Source organism: Magallana gigas, chromosome 6 (assembly GCF_963853765.1).
Source record: "Magallana gigas chromosome 6, xbMagGiga1.1, whole genome shotgun sequence".
Classification (NCBI taxonomy): Eukaryota; Metazoa; Mollusca; class Bivalvia; order Ostreida; family Ostreidae; genus Magallana; species Magallana gigas.
Genome location: NC_088858.1, coordinates 31,945,657 through 31,970,859, shown reverse-complemented (window position 1 = coordinate 31,970,859; position 25,203 = coordinate 31,945,657). Strand labels below are relative to the sequence as shown.

At 34.2% G+C, this 25,203-nt stretch overlaps 1 protein-coding gene across 3 annotated transcripts in view; it reads left to right on the top strand.

The window, feature by feature from the left end:
* LOC105348209 (uncharacterized) overlaps window positions 1-25,203 on the top strand; it is a 94,457-nt gene that overhangs the window by 3,517 nt on the left and 65,737 nt on the right. The window contains exons 3-20 of one of the 3 annotated variants that reach the window (XM_066087564.1): window positions 15,152-15,428; window positions 15,643-15,751; window positions 16,073-16,270; window positions 16,562-16,852; window positions 16,991-17,413; window positions 18,116-18,406; window positions 18,745-19,167; window positions 20,346-20,684; window positions 20,828-21,032; window positions 21,341-21,456; window positions 21,788-22,051; window positions 22,377-22,465; window positions 22,722-22,835; window positions 23,100-23,180; window positions 23,456-23,683; window positions 24,033-24,195; window positions 24,523-24,638; window positions 24,880-25,062. In XM_066087564.1, coding sequence (XP_065943636.1) covers window positions 15,152-15,428; window positions 15,643-15,751; window positions 16,073-16,270; window positions 16,562-16,852; window positions 16,991-17,413; window positions 18,116-18,406; window positions 18,745-19,167; window positions 20,346-20,684; window positions 20,828-21,032; window positions 21,341-21,456; window positions 21,788-22,051; window positions 22,377-22,465; window positions 22,722-22,835; window positions 23,100-23,180; window positions 23,456-23,683; window positions 24,033-24,195; window positions 24,523-24,638; window positions 24,880-25,062 — 3,910 coding nt within the window. The remainder of the gene's footprint in view (window positions 1-15,151; window positions 15,429-15,642; window positions 15,752-16,072; window positions 16,271-16,561; window positions 16,853-16,990; window positions 17,414-18,115; window positions 18,407-18,744; window positions 19,168-20,345; window positions 20,685-20,827; window positions 21,033-21,340; window positions 21,457-21,787; window positions 22,052-22,376; window positions 22,466-22,721; window positions 22,836-23,099; window positions 23,181-23,455; window positions 23,684-24,032; window positions 24,196-24,522; window positions 24,639-24,879; window positions 25,063-25,203) is intronic. The other 2 variants (XM_066087565.1, XM_066087566.1) reach the window with 2 other exon arrangements.

The following is a 25,203-nucleotide window of genomic DNA, read 5'->3' as shown; positions in this document are numbered from 1 at the left end:
TGATGGAAGATGATCCTTCCTTCATCATCAAGGTTTACTTACATAAATTATTTCTGTTCTGTAAAATTAATTTGTTTTTTAACTTAGTGATTGTCAGGTGCTGGGAAGTTTTCATTTAAATTTCATTGATATTGAGCTTTGCAACAGCTATGATTATGCAACTTATTATATAATACCGGTAATAAGTAAATTTCAGTTTGGTTTGGTGTACTTGGGAATAGTGTCTTATAAAAATGCCAGAACTTAAATAAGTTTGATATAGAAAAAAAAAACGGGATTATGTAACATTCAGGATTTAAATCCATGCAGGACCCAAAACCATAAACTGCCAACTAGCTGTCAATAGTCAAATTTTAAATTAAATCATGATCTGGAATATTTTTTCAATCCCGTCCATGGGATTTTCCTGTCCATGTTTTGTCCACCCTAACACCTACCCTAACAGGGAGATAAGATATAGTCCTTTCAACTTCCCATTTTATCTCCCTTTAAATGGCAGGTTTTGGGAATTTATCAGGACCGGCATAGAAAAGTTATCAGCAAATGAGCCAAATGCTGTTTAGTCAAGGAATTTAAATATCATTTAGTGAGTCCTCACAAACGGGATTTATTTTTCCAAATGTTTGGGCTAGGATTTTGGATTCTACTGTAAAATTTAATTGGCCCAGGTACCCTAAAAGTGAGAATGATAAATGGTTCTGATCAGTATTCGTCTTAAAGATCCTTGCACTCAGGGGAAAAAAAATATAGGAGAGTTTGAAGGAGAGATGCTGAGAGTTTGAGATATGAACGAGGTTGAGAAAAAAAGAAATTGGGAGGAGGTAGAATACGGTATATGTGGGAAAATTCAGATGGAATAAGCTTCTACATTTGCCAGGTTTTACACATTTTTGGTGTATTTATCCTGATTCCAGTTCTTTTTTTCATCATGCCTATTTGTTTGTAACCTCATGCATATATGGAAAACCTGAATCATTTCATCTTAATGGAACAAATCTATTTATTCATTTCTTTCCTTTTATTTTGGCATAAGAATAAATCTGTCAGATTCTTTAAACCATGTTACTGACAAAACCAATTATCCCAAACTTTGATCGATGAATAAAAAAACGGTTGTGCAGCAGTGCAGTCTGCTAAACCATTATCATTATGTAAATGAGCCTCATTTAAAGATGCGGACCAAGTACTCGGCTAGGATACCGTGGTTTTTTACCTAAGGTTTCGGTTGACACATATTGAGTATATATTCTGACGTAGATTAATATTTTACATTCATGAGACTGCGAGAATTGATGGGAGTCGGATTATCGGAGCCTCTTGTTGATTTCATCGTGCACAGAGACGCACAATGAAGTGGATTCTTATTTCATGAGAACCATTCAAAATTCGTCATTGACAACAGTTCTGAAATTTCAATTACTGTGCAGATAATATATTGATGATCTAGCTATTGAAATTTCAGTTTTGTTTGATGTTATCAAGTGCAAGTTTATTGCTACTAAAAAAAGGTATACTAAGATGTCCTAATTTTTATCGATAAATATTTTTGTCTAAATTATTAATATCAAAATATTCTATTTATTTACTTAATGATCACTATATAGGCAGTAAGATGCCATGGGTTTCAGATAAGGTGGAATATATTCTGTTTTTTGAAATAAAAGAAACAATTGATTTATCAGTTAGCTGGGATGAGACTGAAATCCATCATATTGAAAACAACTGAAATTGTCATTCCTACTAACTATATACGTACACATCTATACCGATAATTATTATTTTTGTAATTATGACTTGTTTTCATTTTACTTCCATTCCAAAGTTATACTTCTTCCAACCCATTTATGTCATTAATGAGATATGGTCCACTATCCTGCCATGGTCCCATGTGTAGAGAAACATCTTGATCGACCCACAGTTGAAACGAAAATTAAGTGCGCCCTGTAAAATAAATGAGATAATTAAGTGCGCCCAGACTTACTTATTTGATAAAAAAAGAATGAAATACAGTCAGATTTATTTTTAGAGTTCACTTGTATTTTAAACTTAACTCCAAATAACTATGACCGTTTTTTTCCATCGTTATTCTAAAAATGATGAAATTCAGTCTTACCTCTGACTGTTAATTAAAGAATGCTCTCAGTATACATGGTATTAAGTGTGGAAGAATCATGGTTATAATTTTTCAATAGATTTAAAATTGGAAAAATGGAATGGTACAATTAGATAAAATCTGTATATTTAATATGTCTCATAAAATAAATTAATGAGAAAAATCTCCCTTGGCAAATCTTTTATATGATCAACCGAATGCATATAAATAAACACACCATGTAGTGTAACTAAATGGCATGTTTTTAAAGCAATCAAATCTTAAGGTAGAAAAGCGGTTAATTGGGAATGAACAAGGAAGAAGAATTATTTAGAAACAGATTATTCATTCAGGTGCATGAAGTAAAAAAAAATAAATCAGGACCCGGATTTCTCTTTGCATTTAGCGGTAGTTTATAATGCACAAGATTAACTATAATATGGGCCAACTTGAGCATGCATGAAATTATTTTCACCAGTTAGGTTAGGAGATAAAGAATAAAAGCATTTAATTGAGATCAAAACATGAATTTTTTTTGAAACATGCATTTAAATTGATACAATCAAATGATATTGCCAAATATGAAATACAGTTGACACGTTTAGGGAGTGTAAATTTTGTTGTCAAGTTATACTGATGAATTCAAAGATAAGTATTTGTTGAAAGAATATGACTTTCAAGTACGTCATTTTGAATGGTATGAATTGTACATAGATTTCACAAAAAAATTGATACACCGGCCTTCCCACTGATTTTGGGTATCGATTTGTGATATGATTAGCTGTTAAACAACCCGGAAGACTTGCATGTGGCATTTTTTTGGCATTGTATCGCATTAGATCTTTTGGGGATTATAATCAGAATTTAAATGCTATGCAAAGTACAATGTACAAGTACAATGTATTTCGGTGGTTTTGTAGCTCGGTCAATCAATAGCTTTGCCATCTTTAAGTGCCGGACTCTAACCCCCCCCCTCCTCCCCATGAAAAATATATTATCTGTGGTACATAGGATGGGGTTGGGGACTCAAATCCTTGGCCTTTCTAATTTTTCTATCTCGTTTACCTCTGGAGTGTTTGCTAAATAGAAACTTTGAAAAGTTGAAAGCTTTGAGCATTTACACAAGGTTGATTTATAGATTAACTGCAAGAGGATAGAGTATGGTGTGTCAACACCGGTACTCTACATATGAAAGTGGACAGATATCGTAAACCAAAGATCACCTCGAAGATGGCACATACCAACACATGTACATTATGGTCATGTCGAACATGTCTAGGACTCTCTGTCAGGCAGTGCCCCCTGTTTATTGCTCAGAAAAGTTTTTAATTGAAATTGTTCTTTTGAAGTGTACGTGTTAAAACTGTTTTTTTTTTTTTAAATGTCTCGGATGGGTTTTGGAATGAAATAGATTTTTTTTTTATTTTGGTTTTTTGAAAAAGGCTTATAATGAATAAATTTTGGTTTTTGAAATGGCTAAAGATAGTTATACCCCAGCTCCGAAGATGAGGGGGTATACTGTTTTACCCTTGTGTGTCTGTCTGTCCGTTCGTAACAAAAATTTCTGTCGCATTTATCTCAGCAACTATTTATCGCAGATGCTTGAAATTTTTACACAGTGTTTGTTAGGGCATTCCATATCGTGGGATATATTTTTGTACCAATCAGAAGTCAACTTCCTGTTAAATGACGACTTTGCTTATTTTTTTAACCAAAATTTTCAAACAAATTTTCGTCAAAGATTTCTCAGCAAATATTTATCGCAGATGCTTGAAATTTTTACACAATATTTGTATAGGCATGCCATATCGTAAGATATATTTTTGTACCAATCAGCCGTCAACTTCCTGTTAAATGACGACTTTGTTTATTTTTAGCAAAAATTTTCAAACAAATTTTTGTCGAAGAATTCTCAGCAACTGTTTATTGCAGATGCTTGAAATTTTTACACAGTATTTGTATAGGCATGCCATATCGTGGGATGTATTTTTGTACCAATCGGACGTCAACTTCCTGTTTAATGAGTACTTTGTTTATTTTTAGTCAAAATTTTCAAACAAATTTCCGTCAAAGATTTCTCAGCAACTGTTTATTGCAGATGCTTGAAATTTTAACACAGTATTTGTATAGGCATGCCATATTGTGGGATGTATTTATGTATCAATCGGACGTCAACTTCCTGTTAAATAATGACTTTGTTTATTTTTAGCCAAAATTTTCAAACCAATTTTTGTCAAAGATTTCTCAGCAGCTATTTATTGCAGATGGTTGAAATTTTTATACACTGTGTTTGTTAAGGCATGCCATATCGTGGGATATATTTTTGTACCAATCAGACGTCAACTTCCTGTTAAATGAGTACTTTGTTTATTTTAGCCAAAAATTTCAAACAAATTTTCCTCAAAGATTTCTCAGCAGCTATTTATCGCAGATGCTTGAAATTTTAACACACTATTTGTTTAGGCATGCCATATTGTGGGATATATTTCTGAACCAATCGGATGCCAGCTTTCTGTTAAATGTTGACTTTGCTTATTTTGTATATTCACATCAGAGCGGGGAATTTTCACTAGTGAGCATTGGCTCACAGATATCTTGTTTTGTCTAGGTTATTGAATATCTAATTGTGCTGATTGAGGCTTAAACATTAAAAAGTTAAAACTATTTTCCGAAGTGAGTGATATATAAAATACACATTTATCTCATACGTGTGGTGTATATTACCCGTGTGATAAACCTTTGCTATATCACACGGGTGATGCTATATCAAATACTTCTGGTCGGAACTACTTTTGACACAGCCCCTCGCTTCAACGCTTCAGTGACCTATTTTCGAAAATTTGCTAGTTCTTTCAACATAACTATATCTACTAAAAAAATTAATATAAAATTGATTTTGTCAAAGTTACAAATATGAAGGAAAACACATAACTGCGTAGCACAGGCGTCGGAACCGGGGGGCTATTGTGAGGGGGGGGGGAGAGGTTAGCCCCCCCCCTACCTTTTTTGCAAAGATATTCAAAACCGTAACCACAATACCCTTTTTTCTTGTTTGTCAAGATTTTTGATAAATTTAGCCCACTTCCAACTTTCAATTTGCTTTGTGAAGTTTATAAAACTAACACAGTTACAAATTACGTTAACTGTCAAGGATCGAGTTCATCCTGACGATGCGATGAAAACAGAGCGCTCTGGTTGTGTTTATATACAAGAACTTACCGAAATAATGTTTCATAAGACTTTATTCCACCACCAGTAAGCATCCTTATTCTTGAATCATAAGGCTAGCCTAGTGTTTGTTTTATAAAACATCATGCATCAACAACTGTTCCTCGTTCGAGTCAATTCAAACTAACGAGCATTCGCAACTTTGTGCATGTCAACAAAACTGATTATTCAAGTCTTCTAATCGGAATTTCCATTTAATCAAGTGAATAAGCTCTAAGAAAAATTATCTAGAGCTAAAAAATTATTTTAAGGTTTATTTCAGTGAAACTTTACATTAAAACAGTTAGATTTATCTCAGGAATGACGTACTAAATTGTATTGCGCAAGGTCACAATAGCCGCATAACACAACGTTGCATCATCGTTTTTAATCTTTGAAAAAAAAATCCAATTTGGGTCACACAAGGGACTGTCTCAAAAGCTTCATAATATAAATCAAATTGTATGAGATAAATAGAACATCTATAATTGTGTGATTTTATATTTGCTTTATCCAACTCGTTGAAATGGTTATATTCGCTCGGCAAGCCTCGCGAATATATACACCATTTCAACTCGTTGGATAAAGCAAATATAAAATCACACAATATAGATATCCTCTATATATTATGTGCCTGTTGTACATGCATTTTCGAGAAATCCTAATCCACCCTTACAGTTAGGAATTCAAAATACCTTAATATGTCAGACAAATCTTAATTTGTCAATTGTGTATTATTGAAGACGTCCTGCTTCACAAATTCCAATGAACTGTTTTTGAAGCCTAGGAAGTTAGAGATAAGATGCATTATTAAAAGAGTTTAGTTGATATAAACTCTTTGATATCCAAGTGTCCAAGTTATCTTCTCTGTCAGGTGTCCATGAATTTAACATTTATCAATTTAACGCTACGATCGTAATATATTGAATTTTCTTTTACCCAATGAAAAATTTGTCAATTTCTTTTTTTGGAAACAGTTTTTATTGCTATCTTGTCAATTCAGCTGAAAAAAACATTGATGTATTTTCTGGGATTTTAATTTCAATTGATGGCAGTCTTATCATTGATAATTGTTTTTTAATGCTTTATAAACAATCACTCTTAGAGTAGTACTGGCTGCATGTAAAAAAAGTTTGACATTTCAAGTGGATCAAGATCAAGTTACGAACACTTTAGAGAATATTGATGGGAATGTTTTGAATGTGCATTCTCCCAGTAAATCCACTTGTGTGCATTGATTTAACATGTTTAACGTCTAAGTATGAATGTTACAAGATTATAATGACACTTGGATGAAACTTTAATTTTAAAGAACTTGATGTTTCCTAAAATATCTATATACGCATTAAAAAATTGATAATAGAGCTATAAATTTATGTAATCAGGGAAATGGAAATCCATTTGTAACCATTTAAAAAAAAAAATCTTTTTTTGACGAAAAATATCAATAAAGGGGATTACGATGTGAAATATACGCTGATGTCAAATTGTAATTTTCCCCCCACCTGTGATTTAATACATATGTACCTTCAGTACCCTACGTTACCGGTACAGATAAATGTGAAGGCCAAATTTCAGTTTATACATAGAGATACACTGTACATAATATATATACCCAGGTAATATGAATCTTCATTTGAAATGGAAAGCGTTGAAAAACAAGTTGCAATTTAACACGATGCCACCCACTTATAAAAAATTATTTGTCAAAGGTTTTTGATCCTTTAGAAAATGTGTTTACACTCTTAGACATGAAACAGTTTTATATGGACAAATCCATGAAAATAAAATCTTGATCCATTCAGACGTACAAAATTAAAATCAGTTGGGGATATTCCAATAAATAAGGTTTTTAATGTAACACACAAGCCTCAGATCCTTAATATTTAAACTGTACTCTTCAGGCAGTTTTGTAAAAAAAAAAAAAAAAAAAAGAAAAAAAAGGAAAAAAAAAAAGATTTGGAGGTGAAAACTGAAAGCCATATAGACCCTAACTGAAATAAAATGAGCAAACGGGGGGCGCAAGACAGAGATTTAATGATGAGGATCCATAACATTTCTTTTTGTGCGACTGTTTAAACTGCCAGAATTGGGTTTAATCTCCCTGGTTTTTTCCCATGAATGTCATAAAACCCAAAGATATAGGGAATAATTATGCAAATTCAATAAATGCTTTAGACCTTTACTGAAATCAGGGCTTAATTCTCTCTCATTAATAGCTTGTGGATCTGCGATTTTGAATTTATATATAGCAAGGAGTAACACAATTAATTTACCCGGTAAATAATTCTGTAAACTTTCAACATTTTAGATTGTTGGTGATAGTTGAATTATCTTTGACATTTTACAGTACGTACCATAGATGTACCGGTAGTCTCATTTATTGAGAGCAGTATGTATTTTACTTTGTTCAAATATTTAAACAATTATTTTTCATCATTACATCATTTCAAGAAAAGATGTGCTTGCTTTCATACAGAGTGATAATTTTTAATCAAAGTACGGAAGAACTGACGTGAGTTGATTTTGTCGATGTTTATTTATTTTAAATCAATGATATGTTATTTTACATGAAAAGTACATGTAGTTTCTAATTTGAATTACGCACATTTTTATAATATGAATTTTTGGACTTTTTCGACAAGAATGTCGAGAAACCCCCATATGAATCATCATGTTAAATAATATTTAAAGATAAAATTAATTCAATCAAACTATGTATCAGTAAAAGAAATATTTCTCGAAAATTGTATGGATCTACCAAACGCTCGGCTGACCCCGTGCATCTCCGACAAGGATTTACGGAGACAGCCGAGTGTCGAGTTGAACGAGACTATATATTGAACTCAGGCGTAGGAATACATACGACTACAAAAAATATTTAAATTGTTTGTACCATTTAAAATCTGACTATTTTCAAGGTATTTATAAATAAGTTTTCTTGAAAAACAATGCTTTAGCATACATTACATCGAATTCATCAATTATTTTCAAGAACTAAGTCTTGTCAGCAGCAATGATTTGTGCTGAGGTCCAAACACTGTTTCACTTTCAGTTTGTCTGAGTAACTGCATAGGAGAGTTGATTAAAATCAACTCCCAAAATAAGATATCTATATAATGATTGCATTTGTTGAATTTTTCATGTGGATTAAATGCTAAACTCCCCAGTTCAACAGTCTTTTTCAATTTTACAAACTGATTGGGTAACTGTATGGCTGCTTCGTTGACCACAGCATCTAGGTTTATTAATTTATTTTCTCTTAATTAAAAAAAAAACCCAACTCATTTTTTTTAAAAAAAATTAATCTTTATCTATGCAAGTATTTATATGTACAAATTCCTTAAAACGAAAAACTAGATGTTTGCTGGCCTGACTGAATATATATGGCAAAGAACTTGTTGTACATTTTTTAGACTGTACGTGAATCTCTTATAAAAGCCTCTTCAGGTGTTGATGCGAAAGCTATATAGATAATGATTCCTATGTTTGATTTGTGTTTAGGATCATTCCTAACAAAAATATTTTATTTTGGAAAAGCAGTCTGAATGAATCCCAAGATTGCATGTTCTTAAATGTACAGGAGTTTTAACAAAGATTTATTTGAATGTTGTTTTTAACAACACAGAATTCGACATTTGTTTGTGGAAAGTCAGGCAGATTATCTCCTGCTACAAGTGTTCTTTTATAAGTGAAGAATTTCATAACAACCAGGGGAAATTTTGCAATTCGATTTATTACTTATATACACTGGTATGTTAACTTTAAAAGTACATGGGGACGGTTCGTTTTATTGTTTGTGTGTAAAAATAACTTGGGGCGAAAATAACCCTGTACACAGTATTTACAAGTGTATCCTCAAATAAATGGTTTCTGAATTGAAAGAAAAAAATTTTTTGCTCCTCAGACCAGCTTTATTAACTCCCTTGCCCTTATTCTTTCAAATAAGTACAGGAACTACTTCAAGGAAATTGATATATTGTGCATAGCAATTTGTATTGCTGAGTTAAACACTGAATTTTAAACTAACAAAAATAAAGACTAGTGCTAAAAGTCATTTCAAAAAATGTGTTCCCTTGAAGAAACTGTTTTATTTTAAACATTTCTTACATCAAGAGAGAATTGCCTGCAGGGGTGATCTTCGGTTATCATGCCATTAAATTGATTTTAAGCAGCTTAGTTTGTTGTCCTAATAAATTATAGAATTTCGAATCTGCATGCGCTGAAAAACTTTGTATTAAATGATTTTTGTTACATAATTTGTGCTACGTACATACCGGTGATTGGCAAAATGTGTAATACTGTAAATAAGATCTAAGAATTTGTCTTTGATTAAAGAGTCGAGGTCTGATTTGACGTATTTAATTTGCTGCCATGCATGCATGTCAAACTTATGTACACAATGAGTCTGTGTGCATCAGGTAAACATCAGCATGCGCCCTACAATGGGATCTATAATTATGTAATTGCTTAACTCTTCATCAAACAGATTGGCAAATATTTGCTGTTTGTATCCCTTTTCTGTGTACATAAGTTTATGCACAATATTTTATAAGGATAGAAATCAGTGATGCTTGCAATATATGGAATTTTATTTTTTTATTAATTGGAAATTTGATCTGCATATATGAATTAGGGACCCATTTGGATGACGATTTTATCTATGATGGGAATTAAAAATTTGACAGCTTAAAAGAACCAGTATTTGCAGTAATGTAAGGTGGTGTATTTGATTGATGCACAAACTTGTTTGCCTTTAGATAAGCATGCAATGCATCTAGACTTTAAAAGGAAATTTCCAAAATGCAAGACTAAACAGAAATTAATTGTTGTAAAAACCTGCCAGTAGCTGTTTAATACTCATGCAAGTTTATTAAAGTTGTATGGTAAGATCATAAATAAAGCAAGAGACTAGGAAGTCTGTCAAGTACAATAAGTTTCAGATACTTTGGGCTTCATTTCACTGGCTACACTCCATCAATGTAACTAATGAAACGGAGGATATTTATTATTAAAATATAGTTCACTGTAATACTCTGAATGGTAATTAAATTTAATTTCAGTCATGTTAGGTTTTTCCATGTATTTGTATAACTCTATTTATTTTGAAATGCATGCTGGTCAAACCTTAATTTAATTGTAATAAAAAGTAATGCAATTGTAAACAGTAATTAAGAGCTTAAGGATCAATTGTTTTTTAAAAAATGAAGTGATTTTTAATTGATTCTTTAATCTACAGAATTTGAGTTGCATCTATAATTGTTAACCTGATCAGTAGCTGTCAAGGAATAGACTGTCAACAGTAATTTTAGCTTTATAAATGGCAATTATTTCTCTGTTGAAATTTGTACAGTAATGGTTGTACGTCATTTAAATTCTTCTATGACAAAAGTTTTACCAATTAAAACTTGATTCAATTCTATTTACTTCCATACTCTGGTCTTTTAATATCCCACGTCGAATTCTCGCCTGACAACAAAAATGCGGATGCAATTTTATACTTTATACAACGCTTCAGTAAATGGACCAATTGTGTACTGAATTTCCGGAGACCGGTTGAGGCGGCCTGTTTCAGTGTAGTACTTTTGTTGTGTGGCTGAGCATGGGGTATTGATCGAAGAAAGATTGATTTTATTTTGAAGCTTTCACATCCATATTTTATAGCCTTGGCAAAATCTGGACAAAATAGATGATTGCAATGTTTTATATAACAAAACATTTGATTAACCTTTGGGAATTGATAATGATACTGTTTTGTTTTTCTGGATTGATTTCTTTTATACCTGGAAATCAGATACTGGTTATAATTTTGTGTTGTAACATGAAGGCCAACAGGATTCATTTGCTTGCAGCACTGCGGTTTTGGGAAACCTCATCAGTTATCTTCGAGCAATTTCTGAAGAAAAAAAATAAAATCATTCACGCTTGAATTCAATAACAGTCTTTGTATTATATTCATTAACAATTCATTATTTGTTTGAAAGTTACATTTATTTAATAGCTACTGGTAGTTGTATTTTTTGTCTTTTGCATGAAATATTCAGGGCCCTGATCATCTCTCCTAGAACTAAAATAGAAATTATAAAAAGCTTAAGATTTCTTAATAGATTTAAGGTGGAATGCAACACCAAAATTTTATTTTATGGATCATTAAAATTGTATCATTTCGGACACATACGATTTCCCTATTTTGATTCAAATGATTGCCTTATATCTTCTCTATTAAATGTGTCTCGATCCTGAAATGATTTCATCCATAGCTAGGTTTTAAAAATATGGATGAAAGATGTTTTTCATTATTATAAAAAAAATTTCCTCAAGAAAAAAAAACATCTTTATATTGATGGCGTGACTAGTAAGATATTAATATAATGCATTTATTCACCAAAAACTTTAAACTCTACAGTGTGTTACTTAAATTGCAACCAAAGGAGATTTTCAACTTTTATATTTATATAAATTGTATAAAATAATTAATTCATAGCATTTATCCTTGTTTTTATGAACAACAAATTAAATCATAATTCAGAAATAACACTTTAACAATCCATTAAATAAAATTTTTGTGTAGCATTCCTTATTTAAAAGATGTACATGTTTGGGACAAAATTGAAATTTCTTATAAATATTGCAAAGTAGAATTATTTTTGTCTTTAATAATTGATATTAATTTTGTATTGGCCTGGAATTTCTGTAAGAGATAGTTAGCTGTGCACTTTGAAACTATAATGCTGATTCAAATTTATGATTTGTTGTATTGATTGAAACTATAAAAGAAAATACATGTAATATAGATTTTTAGGGGTGTTTGTTGTCTCAATTTAATGAAGAACAATCCTTGTAATTGACTTAGTTAAATGGAGAATTCCAAATGTTTGTCAAGTTCTCACTGGCATTATAAGATACACAAGAAATTTGCTTGTGTGTACATGCAGTATACAACTAACAGCCAGCCATTTTAAGAACAGTGAAATATTTCAAATATTGTATTCTTAAAGCTTTAGCCTTATTAGAAGCCAAATAAGGTTCCTAGTGACATTAATATGAATTATGCATGAATGGAGCCTTTAATAGCACACATTTACACACACACACCTCTGGACAAGTGTCCATGAAGGTAACAGGATATTTTACCAACAGGTAGGTAAATAATTAGGTCGGGTATACCTACATGTATAGAGGAACAGTCAACACCCTTGTTTACCTGGCCCTGCTTTATGGCCCTAAATCCTATTACCGGCTCAGACAATGATCTCCGTTCCAAAGTGTTGGTTTAATTATTATATTACCTGTACTATGTCAGGTAAATTTGACCACTTCAGAGGCTTTTGCAATCAATGTAACATTGGAAGTGCTGGTATTTTTTAATTGAAGTACTAAAAGTATTGAAATTAATTTCACAGCATATTGAATGGATTGTGATTCATAATTGATATTTCTTATTAAAGAGGTTCTAAAAAAAATGCCTTTTTCTATCAGTTAAGGTTTTGATATAAGAAATCAAAGTACTGAAAGTATTGCCATTTTCTGATATTTGAAAATGAAACGTACTCTGGAAATTTAAAATTTAATTGTTGTACATAATATACCTGGAATGTTTAAGATAACAAAAATATATTTTTTCACAGATTTCAATTTCTAAATGATAAATGGATTGAAATTGATACGCATTAGTCTTGGAATTGATTTTTAACTTGTATAAATGTCAATTCTATACATTGATCCAACGTCAAAATTAATTTTTCAAAGTGCTTTTTAGGAAAATTAAATGATTTCAATATGCAATGCTTTATTTTGCCAAACCAATTTTTTTTTTTTTTTTGTAAAAAAGGTTATCAGAAGTCCAAAAGTTTTTCTGTGTGAATGTTGAATATTTCAAAATTTGGAAGACGTGAATTAGAAGCAGTTAAGATAGGCAGTGTTGAATTGATATTTGTTCAATACATATGCAAATTTGTGTAGAGGAGAATCAACCTTTTTGATTCAGTGTCGATTTTATCATGACAAATATAAGTGTATTTTTAGAATTAATTGACTTTAGAACTGACACTCTTATCAAGTTCAAAATCCAGTGTCAAAACTAATGAAAAAAACCAGTGTAATAAAACTGGCTCTCTTATTGAACAGTATATTAAATGTACAATTTTGTAATTGTAAGACCTTGGGTGCAGTGAAATTTGCTTACTTAATTCACAAACTAAATAAAAGGGTTCACAAAAAATTTAAATAACTGTCCACGTTGAATGCTTTTTTGAGAAATTGGTCTTCTTTAATTTACAGTGCATGAATAGCATTAAGCTTATCTATTGATTATTTGATTTCTAATTAGAAACTTAAATAGAGGTTTTTGAATACACATACAAAAACATCGTATAATAGTGATATTTAAAAGTGCTGTAGCACTAACAACAGATGGCAAGGAATAATGATACATTCACATGAACGAAATTTGGTTTTTGTTACTTTTAATTGAAAAGAAAATAATTTGATTTTGGTTTTTGAGGACGGTGAGTTTTGATTTTTAGATCATTGTAGCTCAACTTTAATGAAGGTTAATGGGTCATCCATTATAAGGCTGTAGAACTTAACTGCAGATATCATCAATAGTGCATCACTCATACATATATGTACACACAGAATGGGGAAATGGATTAATGATATGTTGAATGACAAGAACTTATCATTCTGGAAAAATACAATTTCATTTTATTCCTAAAATATGTGTACACCAGAAAAGCTTTTCAGTTCAGTGACAACATTATAATTAACATACATACAGTTATATGTAATGTTAGTTCATAGGCCTGTCAGTGAGTAAAACTGAAAGGTCCTCTTAAAAGGGTTTGAGAAATACTTAATTTTGCTTATCAAAGCAGTTGAGCTAGTGCTTAAGGTAAGCTGAAAATTGATATCCTTAGCCAAACAGATTGATCTTTGAAATTGTATATTTTTGTGACGATATATATTAATCATTGGTAAACATTTAGAAATTCCTAGATTCTATTAATTGAATGGGCTTAAAGGTAAAGTAAATAAAATTTAAAAAATTTGGACCAATGGTGCGATACAGACATAAGATTTAACATGTTTTTCATTTATTTATTTTCTATGTCATAGTTTTAAAACTTAACAGCTCTGTATACTTCGTGCGTGCGCTCTGTAAACAAGCCATCCATTTCGAAACAAAATGATCTTTCTCTTTGGGATCTACAAGTTGTCTGGTTATGATGTAAAAAATAAAATTGGTGGTTGCCATACAGAAATTGAGGACCCCATAATCCATTGTCTTGATCATGCAGTGTGTGCAGTTTCTGTCAATTTGTTTGACGAGCTTTATTTTGATTGATAATGGGGGTATCGGAGAAGTCTTGACAGTATAATTATATCGATTGAAAGTTTATTACGTAATTTGAAATAATTTCGTGACATGCAAGTTTGTGCAAAAAAGTCTTTTTAGTAAAATCTACAAGTATGATTGCAAATGCATTTTAATTATCTGTATCATTGAATGATTTTTTTATATAATGTCATTTTGTACCAGATACAACTTTGTTGAGATTTACAACTGACAGTGACAATCTAGCTTTTACCACTCACTTAATTTCAAACCATAGCCACATACATTATGCATCACCGGTCAATAAGACCATAGAGGTATATCCATTCTGCTTTGAAAGTCTCATATCCTTTTAGGAAAGCAAAACATAACAAGCCAATGTCACAGATTGTTAATCTTCAAACAAGGTTTAGTCTGCTGACCTTCAGGCAAGGTCAAGACTATACTGACCCACAGGCAAGGTCAAAACAAAATCAGTTTGTTCAATTTTAATGTGTGAATTTGTTGTTTTTCAGTTGCCTTGGAGGGGTGAATGGGAGGACAGCATGTGCTGCTGGTACAGCCAATCCTAACTCGGGATCCAGTGCTTCCTCTGCCTGCGTATCATGTAATTCTGATGAAATCAGTACCTCTGGATCGTCTGCTTGTATTAAATGTCCGGCAGGATTTAGCTGTTCTTCTTTTACCACTCAAACTGCTTGTACTTCACCTACCTACTCATTGGAAGGGGATACAGGCTGCAATTCCTGTCCTACTGGTTCAGTATGTCCAACTACAAACCAGGCTCCACAGGTGATGTTTATTATTTTATAAATTTGAGTTTGCCAGAAAACACAAACTTTGATTTTCATAACCAACTTTAATAATTTAATCTCAAGTTGATTTTAAAATAAAATTTTAGATGCTTCCCTTATTCATTTTAGAAATTTATAATAAAATATTGAACCATTACATGGGTCGGTTATTGCCTGTTAATTTATTATCATATTTACAAATGTTTATACAGGACTGCCCTGCTGGTAAAGAACCAGATGGAACACAGACAGCATGCACAGACTGTTCAGCAGGATCTTACAGCACAGCCTCAGACAACTCCTGTCTGACATGTCCAAAAGGTGCTTAATTCATATTATTTTCAATATTTAGTAGCATGGCAAGAGTCATGCAAAGCTTGCAACAATTTTGTTCTGCATTATAAATGATTATAAGTAAGTACCGTAGAAGGATAAGTAGATCGTAAATGTATTGATATTTGTTCTCCGCTTTGTACCGATATATAATATCAAATTCATCATGAAAATTTTGCTCAAATCTTTTTTCATGTTATGATCAATCACTGTATTGTAATGTTCCATTATCACTGGTATATTTTCCATGCCGGAATGTTTAATTGTGACATCTTATTGCATGATTTAATGTTTGATGTCATCTTCCAGGCTCCAAGTGCCCCACTGGTGCTATGACAACTCACACTGTGTGTCCCTCAGGAGAATATCAGGCAAGCACAGGTCAGACATCCTGTACAGCATGTACAGCCGGACACGAATGCTCCGACCCCACCACCGCACCTCAGCAGTGTAATGCAGGGACATATGCACCAGCCAACTCTGTGGCTTGTACCCCTTGTGCAGCAGGTAGGCAATCATCCTCATAGAATTAATGATCTGTGAACATCATGGTTGTAATTCATTCCGTTTGAAGTATATGTCAGGTGGGAGTTTATACCGATTTATGAAGCGGAAAGATTAATGCATTATCACCTTGAGGCTTATTAGTAGTGATCATAATTGCTGCATGTAGATTTTTTTTGAATGGTTAGAATACTTCTTATATTTTTACCATAGGAGATAATGTGCTGTCATAATACGATTTTAATTTCAGAATCTGTTATATTTAATCAAGCATTATATAAAACATATCAACAGGCATGTATAGTGATAGCCCAGGTTCCAGTTCATGTTCTGAGTGCCCAGTGGGCAAGAATTGTTCCAACCCTGCCCTGACCCCCACAGATTGTCCCGCTGGGACCTACAGTGCTCTAAACACCACAGCCTGTACCCAATGTCCAGCAGGGCATTACAGCACTGCTGGGTCAGGGAGTTGTACGATGTGCCCAGCGGGCAAGAACTGTTCCAATAGTGTAGGTGTTCCCTCAGATTGTCCAGAGATGACCTACAGTACAGAAGGCAGTAGTGGGTGTACAGCTTGTAGTGCAGGTGTGAACTAAATTTGGGTCATTTAAAAAAAGAACATTTTGCTATTCAAGCTCTTCGCTCCTTCCTTAATTTATGAATTCATAATTTTCCTCTCATTTTCTCAAAATCCTTTTCTAAATTTTGATTTGCAACTGATAGGGTTCTACAGTACAGCAGGATCAGGAAGCTGTACAGTTTGCCCATCTGGTAAATCCTGTCAATCAGCCACTCCCAGTGATTGTAGCCCAGGGACATACAGCCAGGAAGGAGATGGAGTGTGCAGCAATTGTGCTGTAGGCTATTACAGCAGCAGTGCTGGTTCTTCCTCATGCTCAGTTTGTGCTGCAGGAATGTCTTGTACCTCTAGCTCCAGCCAGCCTTGTGCTGCTGGTACTTATGGCATTGAGGGAGAGATGGGATGTCGGCCATGTACTGCAGGTCACTTCAGTGAGTCAGGGGCCAGTAATTGTACGGCGTGTCCTGCTGGCAAAGACTGCAGCAGTGCAGTGGGATCTCCCCCTGACTGTTTGGCCGGTCAGTACAGTGTGGAAGAAGATGCAGGCTGCACCAACTGTCCCCCAGGTATCCACTGCACACTACATAGTGTCTTGCATACAAGTGGAAGGGTGTTGTGCTTAAGAATTTTCTGCATGTTCCTGTCACAGAAACATTTTATTACTTATGAATATATACCCAAGCATAACAGGATGTTGTTTGGATGTCACTGGAATATTTGAATATGCATGCTTCATGTAATTTTCCAGCCCTGTCATATATAGCAAGGTTATCACCATGATCTGGTCCACTCACCAAGTGGTATTATTGTTGCATCCTGTATCATATATGTAATCATTTAAAAGGTATCCTTCCTCCAAGAAACCCCACAAAGAGAATGCAAATTGGAAAACATTAATGAATTATATATAGCATGTATTCATTGAATTGTACCACCATTTAGTGTGTTGTTATGCTTGACTTAAAGTAGAATGAATTTAAAAGGTTTGTTTGATTTTAAGACATCGGGAATGGAGCACTTAATATTGTGTGTGCATGTATTACAGGGTGTCAGTTACCTATATAGAACAAAAGAATGGTGTCATTTAGATTGAAAACCATTGTAGTAATACCTATTATATAATTATCTGCATTTTACCCAAACAAATCATTTAATTAAGTCTTTAATTGAACCATGTCAGTATGCTTACGTGAGCAGTCTCATTCTAACAAAGTTTAAATTTTTTCATTAGAATTCTCAAGATTTTTTGATAAACCTGCTTTTTATAGGAACATATAGTGATAGCCCAGGTTCCAGTTCATGTTCTGAATGCCCAGTGGGCAAGAATTGTTCCAACCCTGCCATGACCCCCACAGATTGTCCCGCTGGGACCTACAGTGCTCTAAACACCACAGCCTGTACCCAATGTCCAGCAGGGCATTACAGCATTGCTGGGTCAGGGAGTTGTACAGTGTGCCCGGCGGGCAAGAATTGTTCCAATAGTGCGGGTGCTCCCTCAGATTGTCCAGAAATGACCTATAGTACAGAGGGCAGTAGTGGGTGTACAGCTTGTAGCGCAGGTGTGAACTAATTTTAAAGAAATGTTTGTTGTATTGAGTAAATATCCATTGATTTCAGAAATGAAAATTACCAAAATCATCTTGAACATATGGGTTATTGAAAACATCTACCTTTTATTGTACCTTTTATTCATGATTTTCATATCATTACTTTCTTATTTCATGCATGAAACTTTTTCTGAGATGTAAAAATCAATTGAAAAGAGAGCAGATTTTTTGGAAAACAGGTTAATTTGTAAAGTCAATGTAACATTTAGCTTTATTCATGATTATTTTATCATTGCTTTCATAAATCATTCATAACACCTTTTTTTTTAATTTTGATTGGGCACTGATAGGATACTACAGTACAGCAGGATCAGGAAGCTGTACAGTTTGCCCATCTGGTAAATCCTGTCAATCAGCCACTCCCAGTGATTGTAGCCCAGGAACCTACAGTCAGCAAGGAGATGGAGTGTGCAGCAATTGTGCTGTAGGCTATTACAGCAGCAGTGCTGGGTCTTCCTCGTGCTCAGTTTGTGCTGCAGGAATGTCTTGTACCTCCAGCTCCAGCCAGCCTTGTGCTGCTGGTACTTATGGCATTGAGGGAGAGATGGGATGTCGGCCATGCACTGCAGGTCACTTCAGTGAGTCAGGGGCCAGTAATTGTACGGCATGTCCTGCTGGCACAGACTGCAGCAGTGCAGTGGGATCTCCCCCTAACTGTTCGGCCGGTCAGTACAGTGTGGAAGAAGATGCAGGCTGCACCAACTGTCCCCCAGGTATCCACTGCACACTTGCAGGATGGGTGCATGCAGATATAGCACAGGCAGCATTGCATGTACTTGCAAAATTATTTTACTAACACTTGTTATTCTGTATGCCTTTTCACATTGTTATCGAGCATATAATGCAGTGATTTTGATTTGTCAACAAAGGATGCATGTTGTTTTTCAGTTTTCTGATGTTTACTTGAGATTAAGCTTGATCTTCACCTAAGTGGTTATAATATTTATAAGTTTTGCATGCCTTTAACAATATATTTACAGTTCAATATTGCATGAGGGGTTTGTGGAATATTAATTAAACATACATGTATAATGTTTATCAATGGGGCCTTTTGTATATCAATATATGCTTCTGTTAACTCTGCATGTATTTCTTTTTGTTGCAGGGTGCTAATACCTCAAAGAACAAACGAACTAATTATTATTATTTGAAAACATTTTCAGGTTTTTTTTTCCAATATTAAACATAATAACATTATGTTTTAATTGTCATTATTTAGTGGGTTAAATATTTGTCTCAGTATTGCATGATTTCTCTTGCATGTGGCTGTGTTGGTACTAGATCATACTGTACAGTAAGATTCCTTAAAATTTTACATGAGTACTTATTTCTGTGATTCAACCGTTTATATCCTTTTTTTATACCAACGCTGAATTTTTATCATACTAGTTTTATTTACTTTATATCTGTCCAAAAAATAAAAGCAAGATTTTAAAATCGGCAAGAAGGACTTCTGGCAATTTTATACGGATATTCCTAGTGTTTAATTAGGAATCTACTGTACAATGTATGAATAAAAATTTGTTGCTGTAGTAGTCAATCATGCTACACACTGAATTCATTGATCATTGAATAGCAGATTCAAATAGCAGACACAATATAATAACAGTTTGTTGATTTTCACTTATTGTCTAATGCTTTTATTTTGTAATGCATGTAAAAATGTATTGCACAAATGATGCATTTATTGTGTATGAAATTATAATTGATATAACATTATGTGAAGATATTTGAAATTTTGTTGATAATTTTTGCTTCACAGCCATTAATGCTACAATATATTACTAGCGGTTATACTGGTATCAAATGCAAACATAATTTAATGTTAAGATTTTAGTTTCCAATGCAATCTCAAAACATCTGCTAAGATCATGTTCCCAATTTTATCTAGGTCACTACAGCTCTGCTGGTGCATCAAGTTGCACCCAATGTACCGCGGGGCATTTCTGCACAGCCTCCACCGAGACGCCTTGTGGCACCACCAAATACAGCAGTGCAGGAGCCACTTCTTGCAGTGATTGTCCGGCAGGTTATAAATGTGACAGCACCACCACTGCCACTCCTACAAAGTGTCTTGCTGGAACGTACTCCGGAACGGCGGCTTCTTCTTGTACCAGCTGTGATAAGGGACACCAGTGTCCGGTGGACGGAATGACCGCCCCAGAGGCTTGTGGGAATGGAACTTACGCCCCCTCATTAGGCGCCACAGCATGTACACCTTGTCCTGCAGGTAATTTTGAAAATATGTTTTGGGGGATAAGATTTTCATTTCTTCAAAGGTTTACTGTAAGCTTAAGTTTTCTTTCATCTTATAGTGTTGTCAGAAAAGAAAAATATCTAACAGCCAACAATTCCATGTCCATTACTTTTTAGGTCAGAAATGTCCAGATGTAACAGCAGCAGCCAGTGACTGTGTGCAGGGAGAGTACAGCCCAGAGGGCTCCTCCTTGTGCTATTCCTGTCTGGATGGATGGTACGCTGACTCCGTCAAATCAACAACTTGTACAGAGTGCCCAGCAGGCTCCAAATGTCCTAACAAGAATACTGCGCCAACACAGTGTGGATCAGGCGAGTACAGGTAAAGGAATCAAGACAAAGACTTAAGAAATGTAATTGATGAATTAAAATTATAAATGGAATTCTATCAAAAATGACTTTAAAAGGTATTCAATTCAAAACATCAGGCTAATGGGCATGTATTGACATATCTTGCATTGGAAGGATCAAGAGCTTCTTAAAATATTCAGAATCAATTTTAGCTAAGTCTGCAACACCATCATGACTAAAATCATCCATTAGTGATCATATTTAAAGAACTGTGAAGAAATGCTGTTTGCATACATTGTACTTGTGTCGGTACTATCAGTTCTTTGATTTTGCCTATAGTTCTGCTGGCCAGACTTCGTGTACTCAGTGTGCAGTAGGGACCTACAAGACGGCAAGTGGAGCAGGCAGCTGTACACCCTGTGAGGCAGGCTACGAGTGTCCCACCACCTCAGCTAGTAAGTCAGTCTGAATACTGAACAATTGCTTGCCCTTTTAAATTCAAATGAGAGTTGTGTCATACTGAATATTCAAGTTCTGTAAAATTAATGTGGATTTTTTTCAGTTTTGATGAATGTGTTTGTTAACTTTAAGAATTACTTATGCACCAACATATACCGGTATATCTTATGAGAGAGTTCTCTTGATTTTCATATTTTGAATTGAAAACTGGAAGAGAGATTTACTAAACTACATGTATAAGATAAAATTATCAGTAAAATGTATGTAATTTGATGTTTTGATTTTATAAAGCAATTTTAAAAATGAGCCACTTTCTTCTATCCCTAGGATCTCCCTGCACCAGTGGTTACTACTCCCTGGGGGGAGACACGGCCTGTATCCCATGCCCTGGGGGTTATTCCTGTGCCAGTCCCAGCTCCAGCCCTGTGCTCTGTACAGCTGGGAACTATGCCAACAATGCAAGCACCATCTGTTCACCCTGTGCAGCGGGGTACTATTGTCCCACTGACGGGATGTCGGAACCTCTGGCTTGTCCCACAGGCTACTATCAGACCAGCACCGGACAAACCAGCTGTACCCAGTGTGGGCAAGGTAGGTCTGGTTGGGGCTAATACAGTACCATAAACAGGAAAAAATTTATCCCAATTTTGGTTTTGCCTCACTTGCCTATGTTATAATTTGATGAATTGTGGATGCTTCAAAGGCATGTTAAATCTGTTAAAACACAACTGCATGTGTTTATAGGCAAATATAAACTTGGGAAAAATTTTTAACAAGTGTGATGGGTCAAATATAATACAAGGCAGAAATAACCTGGTATAATTAAGTAAGAGACTGTACTATAAGGTTGTTAGTCTTGTTTGGGAGTCATTTCCAATCATTTAATTTTTTACCTTTGCCCTTGATCAAATTTAAGGTTACAAATGTCCGAACAAGACGGTCACCCAGGAAGCCTGCCCTGTGGGAGAGTATCAAGATGGTCGGGGAATGGAGTCCTGTAAATCTGTAAGTAAAATAGACCGCTGATTCATCTTATGATACATATTATTATACATAGATCATGATCAAAAAAGAAAAATTTTAGGAAGATATTGATGTTTGTTTTCCATTATCAATTTTGTAATTGTTTTTCTACAAAAGCTCCACTTATCAATTAAGTGATCATGCTTTTTTTTTTAAAAGAACTTAAGTGCATTGTAAATGTTGATAATCCACAACTTTTTAAATGTATTAAAAAATTGCTTTCACTGATTGATTGTAGTGTCCCTCTGGATACTATGCTGACACCACAGGAAAAATCACCTGTACAATTTGTCCTGCGGGATCCAGCTGTTCCGATCCCACAGTAGCTCCAGTAGCATGTTCTAGTGGCCAGGTATATATGTAGAATTAGACAAAATTCTGAGTATCCTTTATGTTGATACATGTACCGATTTCTAATTATAAAATCACACGGTAATTAAAATATCTAGTAATCAAAATTACAAGTTAGTAAAAGTGTTACTCAGTTAATTCCAGAGCTTTATCTCTTAATCTATGGTACATGGTATGTACATGGTGTATCTATGAGGTATCCAATTTATTTTGGAGCATGACATCAATAGAGGTAATGTAATGGAATTATCCTTTGATATTTTAGTACTCCCTTGCTGGTGCCACTTCCTGTACAACGTGTCCTGCAGGATACGCCTGCCTATCAGGATCACAGACAGCCTGCACTGTGAGTACAATTTAGTGTTCTGTTGTTAGTAGATTTGTTCTGAATTGCTGATCATGTTGTCTGACTACTGTAAAATTGTCAGATTTTGTTGAGAATTTATGACATTATTAAATTTGTATTCTATAAAGAAGATTTCATGTCTGTTCGCTATGGTAAAAAGAATTCATTCAAGAACATTGTCTTTCCTTAAAATTCTACTCTCGATCCTTCCATGACTGTACACTTTTTTTGTGTTTTTCTACTCTCTAAATATGCATTATTTTATGTTCTTGCAGAATGGTCAATACTCCAATGGTACCCACTGCGTTGACTGTCCGGCAGGGACATACTGCCCCGACCCGACCCTGGGGAGCGTTGTGTGTAGTAACGGTCAGTACCAGCCCAGCACAGCCCAGACCTCCTGTATTCAGTGCCCCAGCGGTCAGTCCTGTCTGGATAAAACAGCCACACCTGTAGACTGCACTGCTGGATATTTCAGCTTGACAGGAGAGGAAACTTGTACTGTGAGTTGCTCTTGGATGTCATTTATTGTAAATATTCTTGATAAATGTGAATCTTTTTGGGTTGGGTATAAAGGTTATTGAAGAAGTTGAGATAATTATAATAGCGAAGTACTGCAAGTTTTCTTCATTCATTATTTGGCATTCATAACTTAAGCTCCTTTTAAACATTTACTTATTTTCCCTTTAGAAATGTCCTTAATTTGGCTTTAAATAACTGCAAATGCAGTAGGTTTAGTAGAAGTAGAGGCCAGGGCAACCGTAATTTTATGTCTGATTACCGGTAGTTGCTGCAATTCCTTATTTACGTAACATAATTTGTGTAGTAACTGTTATACCTTTTCTCCTTCAGAAATGTCCGGATGGCTACTACAGTACTACAAAGGCAGGTTCCTGTTCCCAGTGTCCCGCGGGACAGAAATGTTTCGATGGAACCAGCTTCATTTCTCCAACCAACTGTGCAATTGGGTTCTTCTCAGCACTGGGGCAATCAACTTGTACACAGTGTGAAGCAGGTATATGATAAAACAACTGTAACAGTTTGAAGCTGTCTATAGTATGTCGAAATAAGTTTACTTTATAGTTACTGAATGCTTGCATAGATAAGCCAAAGTTAATCTCTCAATTTTTCAATAAATACATATGAGTTATTCAATAAGTTACTTTAATTTTATTGTTTTAACAAGTGTTCTTGACAATAAGTTATTCCTTAAATCAACTGAGTTATCTACCAGTAATATGTTTTTAAATGTTTTAGACTTCCTGAAAGAGAAAAAAATGCAGAGTCTTTCTTATTTTTTTTTTAAATCTTTATGAGAATTCTTTATACCTCTTTTATTTAGGGTACACCAGCAGTGCTGGAGCCTCAGCCTGCTCCCAGTGCTCAGCTGGATTCCAGTGTCTGGATCCAAAATCTCCAGTGGCTTGTACATCTGGATATTACAGCCTCTCAGGAAAGGTCAGTGGTTCACTGAGTTGCCTTTTGAATTTTCAAATGAAAAATATGTCAAGAATATACTTGTATTGTTATAAAGTTTTCTGGTGTTGCTTTGAACAACTTCAATAAATTAATGATACACAAAGTTAAAGTAGACTTTAACTTTGAGGCTACTTTAAAAATTTGTTGTCATTACAGTATGAAATTGGCAATATTCCTTTATTTCTGTACACTGGACATGCATTTGTATTTTATCATACAGACTACATCATGTACCCAATGTCCAGCCGGATTCTCCTGCAGTGCTAATAATATTTCCCCAACTCCATGTCCTAGTGGCACCTACTCCACCGCAGGACAGACTTCCTGTACAGCTTGCCCCGCTGGTCAGTCATGTGACACAGGGTCACCCACCAGCTGTGGAACAGGATATTACAGTCCCTCTGTAAGTATTTACTAATATCATAAGAATTGATGGAGAAATGTTTTTAACCAAATTGTTCTTTTAGCTGTGAAGGTACTCTGCAAAGGCAGATTATGCTCTAATCAAATGAATGCATTGAATAAAAGATTTGAATCTTTTTAA